Source organism: Amphiura filiformis, chromosome 16 (assembly GCF_039555335.1).
Source record: "Amphiura filiformis chromosome 16, Afil_fr2py, whole genome shotgun sequence".
NCBI lineage: Eukaryota > Metazoa > Echinodermata > Ophiuroidea > Amphilepidida > Amphiuridae > Amphiura > Amphiura filiformis.
Genome location: NC_092643.1, coordinates 35870392 through 35888983, shown reverse-complemented (window position 1 = coordinate 35888983; position 18592 = coordinate 35870392). Strand labels below are relative to the sequence as shown.

The window sequence follows — 18592 nt, the reverse complement described above, 5'->3', positions numbered from 1 at the left end:
AATATTACTATTCGACACGCCTTGTTAATTAAACTGGTTGATGTTTAGACTTTGGTCAACCTTTAAACATGTTAAATCAATTTCATAGATTGATTGTGACACACCACTGAACTTTCAAGAGATCAAAGTCTGCTTTTTAATGGACTCTGCTCCAAGCGCAGTTCAGCATAATACAAACGAAGTTTTGCTGCCTTGCTTAGTTTATATTTATTGTAAACATGGTAAACCTGTATAAGAGATTAATAATTAGCATAATAACAAGTACACACTAAAAGTACATGCACGACCCATCCCATTTCGAAATTTATCACTCGCTTGCTGTATCTACATCACGACAGGTCGCAGACCGCCATAAGCTCTCATATACCGATTTCCGCAGGATCTGAAACCAAAAGCTACCAAAACCATCTTTCAAAATGGGTGAATGGAATAATGGACTCTTTGGCTGCTTCAACAACATCGGTATGTGCATCTTTACATGCCTTGTTCCTTGCTACACGTTCGGTAAAGTTGCCGAGAGCGTAGGTGATGACTGCCTTTTATGTGGTCTGGCCCTTCTGGTTCCGTGTCTAAATATCTACGCTCTTATAATGAACCGCGGGAAGGTGCGAGACAATAAGGGTATCGAGGGAGGTCTGGTAGAGGATCTGCTCATGTACTGTTTCTGTGGCTTCTGTGCTTTGATGCAGAGTGCGCAGGAGATGGCGGTTTCAACGCCGCTTGGAGCTGGAGAATCCATTTCACGTCAGTAGACCCTAGACAAGGCAGCGATCCGGACTCTGCAAGCTTCTGATCCGGATTGGAAATATAGAGACAATATTGTCATTACATTGCATCTGTTCCACGGTAGGGTTTATTGCAGGATACTCATCTGCATGACAATATTTTGGACATCGATCTTAATATCTTAATTTGGTTCATGCTCCCGAAGACATCTCATGGACTTCGACATTCTGTGATTTACGGATGTCATGTGAATAGTTATAACTTTTTGTACATTATCGTTCGTATGCCGAGTGATTCGTCGTTGATTCTGAACTATAAACACAACTTTTGATGAAACCAATTAATAAGTGTACATGCAGCTCAAGGCATCCATGCGAACACCTGCACATGCATGAGGAGACTCAATTGGATAATTTTTGAACCCGCTTTTAAACATATCATATCATAATGTTATAGGAGAGGAATACGGTGAAGAACATTGAAGACATATTTCTTTGATCATAAAATCAATGTGCAAGGTGTTGTCATAATTCAAATTTATAGTGAACCAGTGAGCCTACCAATGAATGATATTAGGGTGTGGCATGGTAATCGAAACCACACCCTAGAAGCCCATCGCCACCAACATTGGCACGTCCGGGTTCATCATACTGCGTGTTCATCTTCATCCTCAAGGTAGTGACGTCATCGATTGATTCACCTTAACAGAACTCTGAACTGGCTATAGGCCTATGTCCAAAATTGATGTTTTAGATTTCGTTCTGAAAAGTTCGAAACCCCGTCAAAAACAATGATTCTCTCAATCTCTATACATTTTGTACTCTTCTGCAACAGAGACATGACCAAGATCATGCTATAAATATTGCACTGACTAAATCACGTTACCTTTATTATAAGTGGATATGTTACCAATTCTTGCTGAAGTTGCTGTAAACCCATAGTGCTGTGCTGTATAACCCTTGGAACATTGTAATTACGAAACTGTCCTGAACCCCGCGGGCCGCTGAACCAAGTCAGTCCATGGACGGGGCTGTATAAATAAACTATAGTAGTAGGCCTAGGCCTGCGTTTCTAAATCCTCGAGAAATACTGTTTTGATGCAGACATTTATGAAAAGATCTGTAATGACAAACTGTTGGACATATTAAAATAATTATGAATTCTGATGCTATTGTACAAACATAGTCGCCGTGTTTTGAGCTGTATAATAATTGGTATTCAGTTGCGCTCTCTAAGAAATAAAGGTTCTAAAGTTGTCCTCTCATAGAACCCTTAGAGGTTCTCTAAAGAATCAAAAATAGTTCCAAAACCATCGAAAATGGCCCCAAAATGTGATACAGAGCCGTTTTCGGTTGTTTAGACATGTTTAGAGAACCGTTAAGGGTTCTTCAAAATTAAAGATCATTTTTAGAGGTTCAAGAGGAAAGGTTCTCATGAGAGGACAAAAAAGGTTCTATCTAGAACCTTTATTATATTGGTCCATACATATCATAATTAACCATAATTTAAAACCATAAAAAGGCCAAGAAAGTTCTATTGCCCTCTTCCGACTGACCCAAATCTAGGGTCGCGTTTTGCTTTTGTTTTTCATATTTGAATGTTCATATTTTTGGTATAAAATTCACAAAAAATGTTTTTCCTGAATGTTATTTTGCTGATAGTTGCGTGTGAATTTCATCTGTGGCAAAACTTTAAAAATCGGCCTTGGGTTTGGAATAAGAATGCAACTTTGTTTTTTGCCTTAAATTAGTAAAGTCGAAATTTAAAAAAAATGGTATCGATATAATTATAGACATAATGATGTTAGTTGTAGTAATACTAGTATATTATCAATTGAAAAGTTATTGTCGACTTTGGAGAATGTACTTTTGGACAAGTAATTTCCCAAAGTTGCGAAATTTGAACACCTCTAAAATTCTGAAAAGTAGGCAACCGTAATTCTCAATGGCGCAAGTGGGGACAGGGTAGCGGGAGCCCCCAAAATTGGAACACTTGCTCCGCTCCCGCTTAGTCCCCTCCCCATGCATGTATTGACCGTTTGTAACATACGTGCAAATACAATGCAGGATTGGTATTGCGACCCATAGGATGATTGGTATTCCGACAAAGCGGCGGAAGCGCGAGCCAAATGCCCCCCCCCCCCTGATGTTTTGGGCCTAAATGCCCGGCCTAATTAATGGGATAAAATTTCACAATTTTCACCTTCATTTTGGGCTAAAATAGGCTAGTCTGAAAATGACAAATGTCCATGCAGAACTGGCACAAGACGTGCTCGACCGGCGACCCTTAAATTTAAATGCTTCCGCCGCCGCTGTTTTGACTGCCCCATTTGCCCACCCCTGGCAGATCTGTCTTCTGCAAAAGTTCACATAGTTATGTAACTGCGTGGTCTATTGTATAATTTATTGTTGATAAAAATACTAGAATTGTATTATAATATTCAAATCCCACCCACCCACACGCTTTTGTGTTATCATGGTTATCGTTTGCATGGTTTGTATTATGTTTCATTTTCGAAAACCAAATAAATATTTACTTTTTACTTGCTATACACTTCCGTTTATCATGTTTATAGTTGGACTTCAGAGCTCTGGTTTCATTTTTCTGGTTTTTCCGTCTTAGATTCTAGCACTCTCAGTTTCGACTAATTTGCAGTTTAACATGTGCTGTTGCCTTTACGTCATTGATTGATTGATTGACTGGTTAATTGAACTTGAATACGCACAATGCTCACTGAATAATGTTGTCTAATTGTTCTCAATTTAATCTAGGCGGTGTTTGAACTTAAATATTGAGACAAATCATAGACAAATAAAGCTATCACGCATCGCACACTAGCACAATTAAGCATGAAATTACAAGTGGAAACTTACATGCATGGGCAGATAAACCAGAGTAAAAGCTCCGTGTTTTCACTTGTAATTTCATGTTAAGGTAAGCAACTATTTTAAACTGTTGCGATTTGGTAGTTCACAGCATCTTGCGAATGGTGAGCTTTGGCAAAAATTGCATTGATCATTTCATACTAGCGAGCGTGTAGAAGAATTCAAATATCACAGATATACTTTTGTAGGTTCTGTCCTTCTTGAGTTACACTGTAAAGAGGGCTGAAACAACAACACTTTTATAAAACGTACATAACTCGTTAACAACAATAAATTAAGCAAGTTTTCAAAGTATATGATTTGTAGAATAAACTTTTGCAAAACATCAAAGTGTTGTTTTTCAATAATATATTGATTTAGATAATGAATACTTTTTTTTGGTTACTTCGACCAACAATATCTATAGTCTACCCTTAATTTTACCAGTGTACGATGCGTCATTTTTCTTTTAGACTAGTTCTATTTTGGGAATATGTTCGCTTAAAAGCTGGCAACAAAACTATTTTGGTTAATTCGGGTATGCTGAATTCAAAAATGTTGTCAGCCAAGCTATATTCATGATATATGAGCCTCGTGACCCTAAAAAGACCCACAAATACCCTACATACTCCATGCAAATTCACTGAAAAATATGTCATATTTTTCGTCTGGGTCTAAGGGTCACAAAAAAGTAACATCTTGCACATTGGACATGAGGCTCAATAGGTCCAATGTCAATTTGCATGCTATACACAGGGGTGAAAAAAAAAAGTTCTTCAGTTTTTAGTAAAAATGGACGCAAACTGTTTCATAAGTTCAAGGGATTCAGGAAAAGAATAGTTTTTACAATCTGCGATGTCAAATTCAAAAGATAGATATGATAAATAAATACAAATTCCATTGAATCCTATGGATTATCCATATCTTTTGACTCGTTACTGTGTAACATGCTAACTATAGACATCGCAGATAGTGCAAACTATTCTTTTTCTGAAACCTCTAAGCTAAGCTAGTCGAACAATTTGCCTCAACCTTTACGAGAATTGGAGCAGCTTGCCTTTTGACCGATACACAAGCAAAACGACCTGACCTTTAGCTTTATACCCAATAACTTCTGAACGATAGATCGTACACGCACAACCATTACATTTCTGGGATCCATGTGGCCAACCTACTGGAATAAAATTAATTTTTGCCCCCTATACGATGCTATGGGGTCTTTTTGACGGTCACGGTCTCAAAATATTGCTTGGCAGACAACGGATTCGAGTTCAGCATACCCAAATTAACAAAAATAAGCTGGGTTGTCAACTTTTACGCAAACTTGCCGCTAGAAACGCGATTTTTTCCCAATCATGCCAATAGAACCAGTCTATATCCCCTGAAAATTTATATATTAAGAATAACGATTTAGCATCATAAATTGATCCCATGCGCTATTGTTTGTAATGTTTGAATGCTTCTATGTCCCAGTATGGGCATGCGATTACCGATGCCGAATTGAGCAATATCCCAGGCAATTATGTGGGTGTGTTTATCGTACACATTCAATATTTGTTTTGTGATAGGGGTGTGTATGAATCGGTAAATAGGATGTGTTTACACTAACAGGACCTAATTAGCTGTGAATACAAATATGTCAAATGTTGTTTGTAATTATTTCCCTTATTTAATGAAGCTTCGGACATTTATTTTCATGTGAACTACAATGTTAATCTAGGTGTGTGGGTGACAGGCTAAAATTTGGACCAAACTCAGAGTGAGCATGGTTAGGAAGGCATGTGCACTCAAGTTTTGGTTTACAAATAGGGCATAGGGGGGCCTACTATAAGATCTACCGTACCATTCTACAGTGACAGCGGAAGCATTACAGTTTAAAGGGATACAAGCATAAATTATTATATTTTGTTCCGATTTTACATGGACATTTGCGTGCAAACCCCGTGAACAAAATTTCAATTTCACACGATTTTAACCCAAAATGAAGGTGAATTTTGCTGTGCAAAGGGCCAGTGCGCGCAAAATTGTGCAATATTAGGCCTACCATATTTTGGTCCAAAACATTTTTGGGCCCCCAAATTTTGGAGGCCCTGGGCCCGGGCACATAATGGTCCAATGGTAAATCCGGCCCTAGTTTTCTGTGTCAGGATGGTTTTCGGACTCGTCTATGGCACGTATTTTGAACAATAAAGAGAGAAACTGTGATAAACCAGGTTTTCGATCGATAAACCTGGTTTCTCGATTCGAAAAACCAAGTTTATCGATTTGAGACGCAAAGTTTTTTGAAAAAACGTCTCGCCGATAAACCTGGTTTATCGATCGAGAAACAGGTTTTTCAAAAACCTGCCTTATCGAATTTGATAAACCAGTTTTTTTTTTCGATTTGAAATCTCAGGTTTATCGATTCGAGAAGCATGCAGGTTTTTGATAAACCTAGTTTATCGGCCGAAGTTAAACCAGGTTTTTCGAAAACCTAGCTTTTCGAATTTGATAAACCAGGTTTTTAGATTTGAAAAACCAGGTTCATCGATTCGAAAAGCAAAGTGTTTGATAAACTTAGTTTATCGGTCGAGAAACCTGGTTTGTCGATTGAAAAACAAGGTTTTTCAAAAACCTAGCTTATCGAATTTTTTTCGACCAGATTTATCGATTCGGAAAGCAGAGGTTTTTGGAAAAAAAACGTCTTGCCGATAAACATGATAAACCTGGTTTATCGATCGAGAAACCAGGTTTATCAAAAACCTGCCTTGTCGAATTTGATAAACTAGTTCTTTTCGATTAGAAAACCCAGGTTTATCGATTCGAGAAGCATGCCGGTTTTTGTTAAACCTAGTTTATACGCGTTCCAAATCTCTATTTTTCTCGAAAATCATCGTACAATCCGACACTCATAAAACAAAACTGAATGTGTATACGATTATTATGTGCGAGGAGCGGGGCGGGTGGGTAGGTGTGTTGTGGTCCCGTTTCCATGCTTGTAACCCAGAAAGATATTTCAGTAGACAGGAAGGAACGTATGGCTGCTATCTTCAGTAGACAGCATGGGATGCATGTCTGATATCATCAGGTGTGTGGCTGTTATCTTCAGTAGGTATATATAGCAAGGGATGTGGCTATATCTTCAGTAGACAGCAAGAGGTGTAGACAGCAAGTATATATAGCTGCTATCTATTATCTTCAGTAGACAGCAACATGTGTGTGACTGCTATATTCAGTAGGCCTAGACAACAAGGGGCGTAAGGCTACTATCTTTGAAGGGGATGTGGCGACTATCTTCAGTAGATATCAAGGGGGTGTTGCTGACATCTTCAGTAGACATGGTAGATAGCAACATATGTGTATGGCTAGCTCATTACATTCAGTAGAGAGCAACATGCCCTTGCTGTCCACTGCGGAAGATAGCAGCCATATACACCCCTTGTCATCTACTGAACATGCTGAAGATAACAGCTAGCCATACATATTTTGCTATCTACTGAAGATAGCAGCCACACACCCTTGCTGTCTACTGCGTAGATATAGCAGTCGAACACACCTTTGTTTCATAACCGCTAAGGTATAGTATATTGGTTTTGCCATAGGCCCCTCTCCAAAAGTCATTTAATTATATGTGTAGGCCCCTACTTGCTCAATTAGCATTCGATGCGAATTTTGCTACATTATTGTGTGGGTGTTGTTTTTTAGTTCATTTGCAACGCAAATGTGCAACGCAAAGGAGACTATTGTCATGGTCTAGATTTCTCTGTTTTTTACTTTCTCTTGCTACATCGTTTGAGTAATGGAGCTGGTAATTTGAGGGGGCGATCTTTGCATGATTGTTCATGATTGTTACTTATTTAGCTAGAAAAATTCGGACCGGAAGTGTGATTTTTGGAGCATTTTGTGATGAAAATTTGTATAAAATTTCAGAGAATAGTCTCCTTTGCAGACTGCCCAGCAAACACAAAAACGTTTTAAAAACGTTTTAAATAAGTTATATTTTGGCTTTTGGTTTAGGTAAAAACGTTTTAATAACATTAAAATGTCGGGTTATATAAAGGTCATGATAACGTTTTAAAACGTTTTGTATGAAAACACAGTATAACATTATTTTTAAATGTTTTCAAAAAATGTTATTGTAAACTTTTTTTACAAACATTTTTGCCAAATATTGTGTCAATACTTATATAACATTATGTTAAAATGTTTGAACCCAGCAAACACAGAAATATTCTTAAAATGTTTTCTTCATAACCTTTTAATAACATTTAAATGTCGGGTTATATAAAGGTCATGAAAACGTTTTTAAAACGTTATTGAAAATATTTTGGGCAAACATTTTTCGCAAAACATGTTTTCAACCCCCAAATAATATTATGTTTAGAATGTTTTGTATCAAGTTTTCAAGAATGTTTTTGGAATGTTATTAAAACGTTTTTATACCCTTTATATAACCCGACATTTAAACGTTTTCTGTAAAACATTTTTGTTTGCTGAGCAGTAGATTATCAAAAATGTTATTTAAGGTTATGAAAACGTTTTATACTCTTAATATACCCTTTATATAACCCGACATTTAAACGTTTTCTGACAACCTTTTATAACCTTTTGCGAATGATGTCGAAAACGTTTTGTGTTTGCTGGGTGTTTGTCGTGCTGATCATATTACAAACACTGTACAAACTCCTTGATCTGGCGATGCTGTTGCATTTTGTAAAAGAGATGCTGCATTTAATTGCTTCAATGTTTGCTTTTCAGGGTTGCTTTGCCGTACATTCGCAAGTCTGTAGATATCGCACAAAGGCCAACTAATAACTCAATGGTTCTACTATGTGCTAATATGTGTAATGTTTCCAATTGGGAGAATTTGGGAGGGACCAGTAAACAACTATAAAGGCTTAGCAGTCATAAAATACTGAGTAAATAAACTGAGAGCTAATTAAATACACTTAATTAGGCGAGGCAAACATGTTGGGAAAGTTTTAATGATCTGGAGAAGGTCTTATCTGGCAGCAATAGCTACCCTATAGACATTTTGACCCTTTCTGCATTCTATATTGTACATAATCTTAAAAATAGAGCACCTGACAGCTATTGCATAAACCATATGTGTTTTTACAATTTTGTGTATAAGAGATAAAGTACACATTAGGGGTTTAGGGCAAGAAAACCATATCTGCAAATTGCAATAGCTGCCAGGTGTAAAGTGTGTACAATATAGAATGCAGAAATTACCCAACTGTCTATGGAGCAGCTATCACTGCAAACCCAGAACGTCTAATTTCAGCAAAACTTCTAGTATTGGAGATTTATGAATAGACTATTAGCCTTTGTTAAACTGATACTGGACAAAATTACCTATGGAAACAATTATAGACACATTCATGGTCTGCTAGCGCCCAATTTACCAGCCCAAATGTTTTGTTTTACACTTTTTCTAAAGATCACTAACTATTATTCAATGTTGATTGTTGTACAACTATATGTAAAATTACTGTTCAAATAATACTTTTAATAACATCACTATTGAAATCCATGTTTATTAATTGCTAGCAATTCACTGAACTGGAAATTGCTCCTTTTCAATGATTTATAAGAGCCCATAATGATACCCATGTTTGCTTCTTATTCTAGAACCACCCATGTGTAAAATGCACCCTATGCTGTTTTGGGCTGATAGTGTCTAATTTTGAGTGTATTTATCATTTGAGGTCTGATCTTCTCTGGATTCGAGGTATACTCCCCAAATAGTGGTCTAAATGTGTGCCTATCCGAGGTGCCTATATTTAGTAATTAATCACTCATTGTTACTGCCAAACCAATTCTAGACGTTTTGCTGAAATATAGGCACTTTGGGTTTGCAGTGTATGGTCCTAAACCCTCAATATAATTGTTTCTAGTTTTCCTTCTCACCCAGCATGTTTGTCTGCAAGATAAGTACTTAATGGTCCAATTAACATTATTGTTATCTTATTGACTATGCAGCTCGTAAAAATTTGGCCCTGCTTTATATTAAGGTGAGGCAGGTGTAATTTGTTTTTGTGTGAAGATCATAGAAATTCAAAACTTGGTACAAAGTAACTGATATAAACAAAAAATACTTTAACTCAAATGTTAAGCATATTAATTAGCTAATTTGCATATTTAATTAGGGAAAATTCTGCAAACTAAAAGAATGTAGCCCCACTTTATAATGTCCTATCAAGATACACGAGGTGTCAAATGAAAGAACTTGCGAAGATATACATGGACCTCTGCTAACATCAGGGTTTTGTGTTTTTGTAATTATGTACCAAATTGTGTAAATTAATTTGACTAAATATTTCTATAAACATGATCAATGTCCCAGTTCAATTTGACTGTAGGTCCAAGCTCTAGGAAATAGTCTAAAAAATGTGTTTGAAAATAAAGAAAAACAAAGAAAATAATAAAAACACATTGTTTTCAGAGCTTTTTTAAAATCCAATTTGCATAAACATAATTTGTAATTTCTTAAATGTATTATCTAAAGTACATGTATGTACTACTAATAAAAAAACCAAATGTTGATATAATGATGGATTTCTGGGTTTCTATTAAACACCTGTACCACCTTAATTGGAAATGGTTGCAGTTGATGAACATAATTATATTTTAGTTAAACATGTAAAAAGGCATGTTCAGACGCTTACGTGGGTACTAGTTGGCGTAAATTTACACCAGAATATACCCAACTTCACACACACACACCCCTACTCTGACTAATTTGCCATGGCCTCGCAGCTAAATTTAACACAACCCTCCCAAGTACATACATACATACATACATCATCATTTTATTTCATTCAAATCAACATACAAAATATTATATAAAAGACACAAAATTTGAATGAGGAGATGCTCAAAAGGCCCAAAGGCCTGAAGCGAGCACCCCTTACACTACCCTAAGTTACAACATACAAGTACACAAACTTAACAAATAAAAGAAAAAAGAAAGAGGAGAAGAACATGCAAAGAAAGAACCAATATAAATATTTATAACATTTCAATAAATAGACATTCCACAGTTCACACAAGAAATTGATAGTTGGGGCTGGGGAGGTCATTAAATAATGCCTAAATATTAGATGTAATTTTTATTAGACTTTTCTTTATTTGTAACTTAAACTGGTTTACTGATTTTGCCATCTTTATATATTTATCAGTAATATTCCATTTCCTAGGACCGGCAGCTCTTATTGTTTTGTGAGCAAATTCTGTTTTTGTATGACATATATTATAGTCATCGGCATTTCTTGTGTGATACTTATGTCGATTTATCGACTGCATGAAATAGTTGTCGAATACTACAGGCAGCTGATTTGAAAAATGTTTATACATAAATATGCTTAATTCCATATGATATGTGTCATAAACATTAAGTAATTCATACTTTTTTAAAATAGGAGCAGAGTGACACAAATAATGACTATTTGAAATGATTCTAAGTGCCTTTTTTTGCAGTACAAAAATCTTCTCTAAGTATTTCTTACATGTATTTCCCCATGCTAAAATAGCATAATTTATATAAGGAAGAATTAATGTGCAATATAGTGAAAATAAAACTTTCTCTGGTACAAAGTGCTTAATTTGGTTTATTACTCCAATACCTCTGGAAATATTCTTTGATATATTATCAATGTGAGTTTTCCACGTCAAATTTTCGTCAATTGTCACGCCTAGGAATTTGGTCTTGTCAACCCGTTCTAGGGTAGTATCGTCCAATATGATATCTTTTTTTACATTATTTGATATACGTGATGTTTTATGGTTAGTTCCAAGTACCATATAATTTGTCTTACTTGCATTTACTGACAGCTTATTCGCCTTAAACCAATTATTGACTTCAAGTAATTCTTTATTAACTAGATCATACTTAGACAAAATGTCTGTATGTGAATAGGTGATGGTGGTATCGTCGGCAAACAATACAAATTCAAGAATCGATGAGGTGTTTGTGATATCGTTTACATACAAAAGAAATAATAATGGGCCCAGGATTGATCCTTGGGGTACTCCACATTGGATATTTTTATATTGAGATTTGCATGAATTATAATATACATACTGTTTTCGATTTGATAAATAATCTTCAAACCATTTTAAGACATTACCTCTAAATCCATAGTATTCCAATTTATATAATAATATGCTATGATCAATAGTATCAAAGGCTTTTGACAAGTCCAGGAATATTCCTAAGGTTGTTTCTTTTTTTCAACTGAATTACTGACTTTGTCAATAAATTCTAAAATTGCCATATATGTAGAATGTTTTGATCTAAATCCAAACTGTTTATCATTTAATATGTTATATTTGTCAATATAATTCATACATCTGTTAAATACAAGTCTTTCAAGTATTTTAGAAAAACATGGCAAAACTGAAACAGGACGATAATTAGAAAAACATTCAGGATTCTCCTTTTTATAGATCGGAATTACTTTTGCTATTTTTAATTCATCTGGAACGACACCTTCCCTGAGAGAGAGATTACAAATTATTGTTAATGGATCTGAGATTTCTTTAGCAATTCTTTTAACAATGTAGTTACCAAAGTTGTCATGACCAACACTCTTATTTTGATTGAACTTATGTATGATTTTTATAATTTCTTCACTTACGATTGGTTTCATATACATACTGCTGCTGAATGGTTTTTCTAAATAATCATGATAATTTTTCCCAGTACATTTGATATTGGAGGCTAATTTTGGTCCTATATTGACAAAAAAATCTTTAAATTCATTTGAAATCTTCTCAGAATCAAGTATGATATCACCTTGAGTATTTTTAAATTGAGCTTGTACATTTCTATTTTTCTTACGTCCAATTATAGAATTAATTGTTTTCCATGTCTTTTGGAAATTGTGTTTAACTGACTCAAATTTCTTTTGATAATATTCTTTTTTTGATTTTCGTATTAAAGCATTCAACTTATTTCTATATTTTTTGAATGCTGCAAGCCTGTCATCACATGGTTTTTGAATATATCTTTTATATAACTTATTTTTAACATTAATACTTGTGAGAAGACCTTTACTTATCCACGGAGATTTCGGTTCTTTTTTGTTATTACACTTATGTTTCTTTAAAGGTATACATTCATCATATAATTTACTAAAGGTGTGTATAAATTTATTGTAAATATCGTTAACATCTTCTTTATCCAATTCTATTTCCAATCTACATTCGAAAGTTTTTGTCTTAAGTTGTTTTTTTTGTCTTAAGTTGTTAATAAGTAATAGAATACTTAGGAGTAACTTCCGGAAGTAAAGAGCAGCGCTGCACAGGCCTATTATATACACATTGTTGCTTTCAATAACTTTAATAAAAGTGGGGATAGTTCCAATATGATTGGGTATCATCGAAGTGCCCAAATAAAATTTGTTTATTTATTGGTCAAAAGAAATTGCTGCTGACAATTCTTCTTCTCTTTTTTGTCAGCCGCAAAAATACATCAGCATGAAGCTTGGTGGGTAAAGTTACCATTAGCCAGGTAATCGTGACAGCCGAGAACCGCCAAATACGGTTGACCGCCTCGTAGTAAATAATGTTTCTTCGTCAATCATATTCTGGTAAACGGTCACTCAAGCCACCAATCACCTTCCAATACAAATTGCGCAACATTGCATCGTGCAAGCCAGTGATCTCCATGCAATATACACCGCACACGTTTTTTTAATGTGTAAAACTTACAATTATTTACTGTGTAATTTCAGTTCTTTTATTTGGTGTGTGTTTAGTGGGCCTGTGTGCCTGTTTGGCGGGTTGCCCTTTTGCACCACACACCGCATTTTGACATTTATATACACTCTTTATCACAGCCCTGTCAACAAACTAATAAAAATTAACAACTGCACTTACAAACAACATAACAAATAAAACCTGCACACAACCACCAACACAGTGAATTTCAATTCCTGACCATAACAAATGAACTACAGCACCATTGGTGCTCTTGTTTATGAGTATCAAGTGCCTAAAATGGCCTAAATGATAATGCCCTTTCAGAATCCGACGAATAGGACCTGTTTTTTTCTTAGTTACCAACTCATGCAGACTCTTATCGCTCAATAAAGATTGACCGCGATTTTGGGCGGCGCGGTCAGTAGACATTCGCGATTCGTCTTTCCTGCGCCATGTGAGATAGTAGTCAGAGGTAAAGAAAAAGTGCTACTCGTCGGACTACCCTTTCAAGCCTTCTCTAATCTCCGTAAACTTTACGTGTAAAATGAAAAGATTCATAACAAAGAACCCCCATTTTGCAATAAAATTTACACTAAATGCTAATTGGGCAAGTAGGCCTACATTATGCATGCAATGCACTAGTTTTCATACATTATGCATGCACTAGTTTTCAAGAGGGGCTACACAAATCTTCAAATATAAAATGTCCATCGGAAACATAGGTGACGAGTGTATGGTTACTATATTCAGTGCACAGTAAGCATGGTAAGGGTTGTATGGTAACTATCTTCAGTAGACAGCAAGGGATGTATGACTGCTATCTTCAGTAGACAGCAAGGGATGACTGCTATCTTCAGTAGACAGCAAGGGATGTATGACTGCAAGGGATGTATGACTGCTATCTTCAGTAGACAGCAAGGGATGTATGACTGCTATCTTCAGTAGACAGCAAGAGATATATGATTGTTATTTTCAGTAGACAGCAAGCACTGACAAGGGGTGTATGGTTGCTATCTTCAGTAGACAGCAAGGGGTTTATGGCTGCTATCTTCAGTAGACAGCAAGGGATGTATACAATTATGAAATGACAGAAATTGGCTGTGAGGACAATAGCAAATAGTCATTATAGAAGTCATACTGCTCCCTTATTTACCAAATACAATATTTTAACTCTTGCCGACACCTATAAGCTTGAATTGGGGGGTATTTATGCTTAAGTACAGTAATAATGAATTATCGGGTGTGTTTGATGATTTCTTTGTACTACGTTCCAATATTCACAATTACCAAACGAGAAACGCTAGTAAATTCAACTTAATGAAGAACAATAAAGCATTTACTGACCATGCCGTTCGTACTGCTGGTCCAATATTATGGAATTCATTGCCAAACCCAATAAAACAGCCAATTCAGTGAAACATTTCCGAATATAATCGTGAGTTGATCTCAAAATATGATAAATTCTCTTGTTTATTTGTTTCTTAAAATTTATACTTATATTTATATTTGATTATTATGTGACTTGTTGTGAATTATGGGAAATAAATTATCTTGTATCTTGTATGCCTGCTATCCTCAGTAGATAGTAAGACGTGTGTGGTTGTTAATTCAACCAACAGCAATAATTGTGTGGCTACCGTCTTCAAAAGACAGCAAGGAAGTGTGTTTACTATCTTCAGTAGACAGCAAGGGGTGTATGGTTACTATCTTCAGTAGACAGCAAGGGTATGTGGTTACTATCTTCAGTAGACAGCAAGGGGTGAATGGTTACTATCTTCAGTAGACAGCAAGGGTGTATGATTACTATCTTCAGTAGACAACAAGTGGTGTATGGCTGCTATCTTCAGTAGACAGCAAGAGGTGTGTGGCTGCTAAACAGCTAGAGCTGTGTGACTACCATCTTCACTAGACAGCGGGGTGTGTGTGTGTGGTTATCTTCAGTAGGCAGCAAGGAGTGTATGGCTGCTATCTTCAGTAGATAATAAGAGGTGTGTGGCTACTAATTCAAGTTCACCCAGAGGTTTGTGGTTAATATCTTCAATATGCATTGTGTGATTACTATCTTCAGTAGACAGCAAGGGATGTATGGTGACTATATCTTCAAGGAACAGTAGGCAGGGGTGTATGGTTACTATCTTCAGTAGACAGCAAGGGATGTATACATGTCTGATATCTTCAGTATAGATAGCAAGGTGTGTGGTTTCTATCTTCAGTAGATACCAAGGGGTGTATGGCTGCTATCTTCAGTAGACAGCAAGAGGTGTGTGGCTGCTAAACAGCTAGAGCTGTGTGACTACCATCTTCACTAGACAGCGGGGTGTGTGTGTGGTTATCTTCAGTAGGCAGCAAGGAGTGTATGGCTGCTATCTTCAGTAGATAATAAGAGGTGTGTGGCTACTAATTCAAGTTCACCCAGAGGTTTGTGGTTAATATCTTCAATATGCATTGTGTGATTACTATCTTCAGTAGACAGCAAGGGATGTATGGTGACTATATCTTCAAGGAACAGTAGGCAGGGGTGTATGGTTACTATCTTCAGTAGACAGCAAGGGATGTATACATGTCTGATATCTTCAGTATAGATAGCAAGGTGTGTGGTTACTATCTTCAGTAGACACCAAGGGGTGTATGGCCGCGGCTACTATCTTCAGTAGACAGCAAGGGGTGTATGGCTGCTTTCTTCAGTAGACAGCAATGGATGTATGGCTGCTATCTTCAGTAGACAGCAAGTGGTGAATGGCTGCTATCTTCACTAGACAAAAGGTCAGAAAAGGATGCCAGAAAACGTTTAAATGTCGGGTATTATAAAGGGTATATAAATGGTATAAAACCTTTTCATAACATTCAAAAACCCTTTTTGATAACTTACTGTAAATATTCTAACATAATGTAAAATTTTATGTCAAATATTTTGTCAACACTTAACCCTGACATATAATGTTATTAAAACGTTTTTACCCAAACCCAAAATATAACCCATTTAAAACGTTCAAAAACGTTTTGTGTTTGCTGGGAAGGGGTGTATGGCTGCTATCCTCAGTAGACAGCAAGGGACGTATGTACATGGCTGATGTCTTCAGTAGATAGCAAGAGGCGTGTGGCTGCTAATTCAAGCAACAGCAGGAAGTGTGTGGCTACTATCTTTAATAGACAGCAAGGGTATAAATTATGGTTACTATCTTCAGTATATATATAGACATCAAAGGGGTATATGACTGCTATCTTCCGTAGACAACAAGCGGTGCACGGCTACTTCATCTTCAGTGGACATAAAGGGATGTATGGTTACTATCTTCATTGGCAGCAAGGATATATGGCTGCTATCTTCAGTAGACAGCAACGGTGTATGGCTGCTATCATCAGTAGACAGCAAGGGACGTATACATGGCTGATATCTTCAGTAGATAGCAAGAGGCGTGTGGCTGCTAATTCAAGCAACAGCAAGAAGTGTGTGGCTACTATCTTTAAAGCCATATTATAACATTTGCTGAGGAAGACGCCCTCACTGAATTTTTAACATTCTTTTTTCTTTACACGATTAAATTGTACTTTATTAAACCAATAGGCCTATACCCTGCAAAAATCAAGACTCTAGGTGCTGTAGTTTTGTCAAAATCCGAGATTTTGAATAAAACGCCGGAACCGGCGCTTTATTATTACGATGGAATTATAAGTCGAACGCATACACGATGTTCACAACACACAGTACGTACACGGCGTGCGGGACGGTGATATACACAACCAAGGGTCGTACCACAACGTGGCCGAAGGAGTGGTACGTATTGGCGACATGTGCGCTGGTAGTAAATTCCAATTTTCTTTGCTTTGCCGTAGTTGTTCAGCTCAAAAATAAAGGGGATATATCTGACAGTAAAAGCTAACATTTTATGGCAAAAATGCTAATCTAGTTTGTTTGAAAATGTTATAATATGGCTTTAATAGACAGCAAGGGTATATGGTTACTATCTTCAGTATAGACATCAAAGGGGTATTATGACTGCTATCTCCAGACAACAAGCGGTGTACGGCTACTTCATCTTCAGTGGACATAAAGGGATGTACGAGGGCTGGTCAATAAGTTCCCGCAACTACGGTGTATCTCCGCTCATGCATGACTTGGATGACTTACGCTAAATACAAGTTTGTACTTTTGTCTTTCAAAACAAATATGTATTAGCGATGCTGAACACTTGATTACGTAATGACATTAGCATAAACACAATAGCGTATGGGCACTGCCTGATTTATGGTCAAAAGTAGTCAAGAAAATCTCGCGCCAAATTGAGGTATTGTTACATAATTCCAAATATCTCGAGAATAAATGTATGGAATCTGCCCCAGTTTTTGCAACTTTGTAGACCGATAACATAGAAATGATGCTGTACTCTTTTTAGATCTATACCATTTTTATTAAAGGAATGGGATCGTGTTGAGTACCTCCAATTTTGAGTAGGCTTTATCACCCATTGTTCTTTACATAATTAGAGATAGAAAGATTAATCGATGACAAAATTTAACCAATGGTACCTGGTTTGATTGGGTATCTACTGATTATTAAAAAGGGAGGTCCCAGTGGTGAAATCACAAACATTTCTTTCTTAATGAACCCTTGTTTTCAAAAGGTCTTGTTTTTGTAATCAAAGTTGCACGCCATAGCGAGGCTCTGGATTGAATAAGAAATTTGAATTTCGAAAGGTGTGCCTAATTTTAGCATAAGACTGGGTATAGCAATTCACTCACACAGCCACTGTTCCGCAAACCTTGTATTAGTCATATTTTTAGCGCTTTTTTGATGAAATTTTACTTTTTTCATACATTTTGGGTACTTTCAATATTTTTATTTTTATTGCAACATATTCTATTGTCCTGACTATGATCTCTCATACCATACCAATAATCATATTTGTTTTGTTTTACTTTGGAGATAATTTGGATTCTTTCCTCCACCGTGTGTGCTCTTTTCTCGCGATTTTCACACCTTTTTTGTTTGTAGTTTAGGCCTATTTTTGGTGAAGTTCAAAGACGGCCCATTTCCTCATCTGTTGACGGATACATTTCTTCTTTCACAATTATCAATTGAATATACTCAGATTACCTCATACTAAAAATAAGGCTTGTAAACAACTTTGGTCCTTACTTCTGCTTCTTTTTATTACACGTTTCTCAACTACAAATTTCCCGCCAATGTTGACAATTGTCAGTGTACATAGAGCAATGACTTTATGCAAATGAGATTACATAATTACTATAGTATTAATAATTGTGTGTTTTGAAAGACAAAGGTACAAACTTTATTGATCATAAGTAACAGTCAT

The 18592-nt window shown here is 36.1% G+C and overlaps 1 protein-coding gene across 1 annotated transcript; it reads left to right on the top strand.

The window, feature by feature from the left end:
• Positions 1 to 416: 416 nt before the first annotated feature.
• Positions 417 to 752, top strand: LOC140172611 (uncharacterized). Its single transcript, XM_072195748.1, has one exon. The coding sequence runs from the start codon at positions 417 to 419 to the stop codon at positions 750 to 752; it is 336 nt and encodes a 111-aa protein (XP_072051849.1).
• Positions 753 to 18592: the final 17840 nt, after the last annotated feature.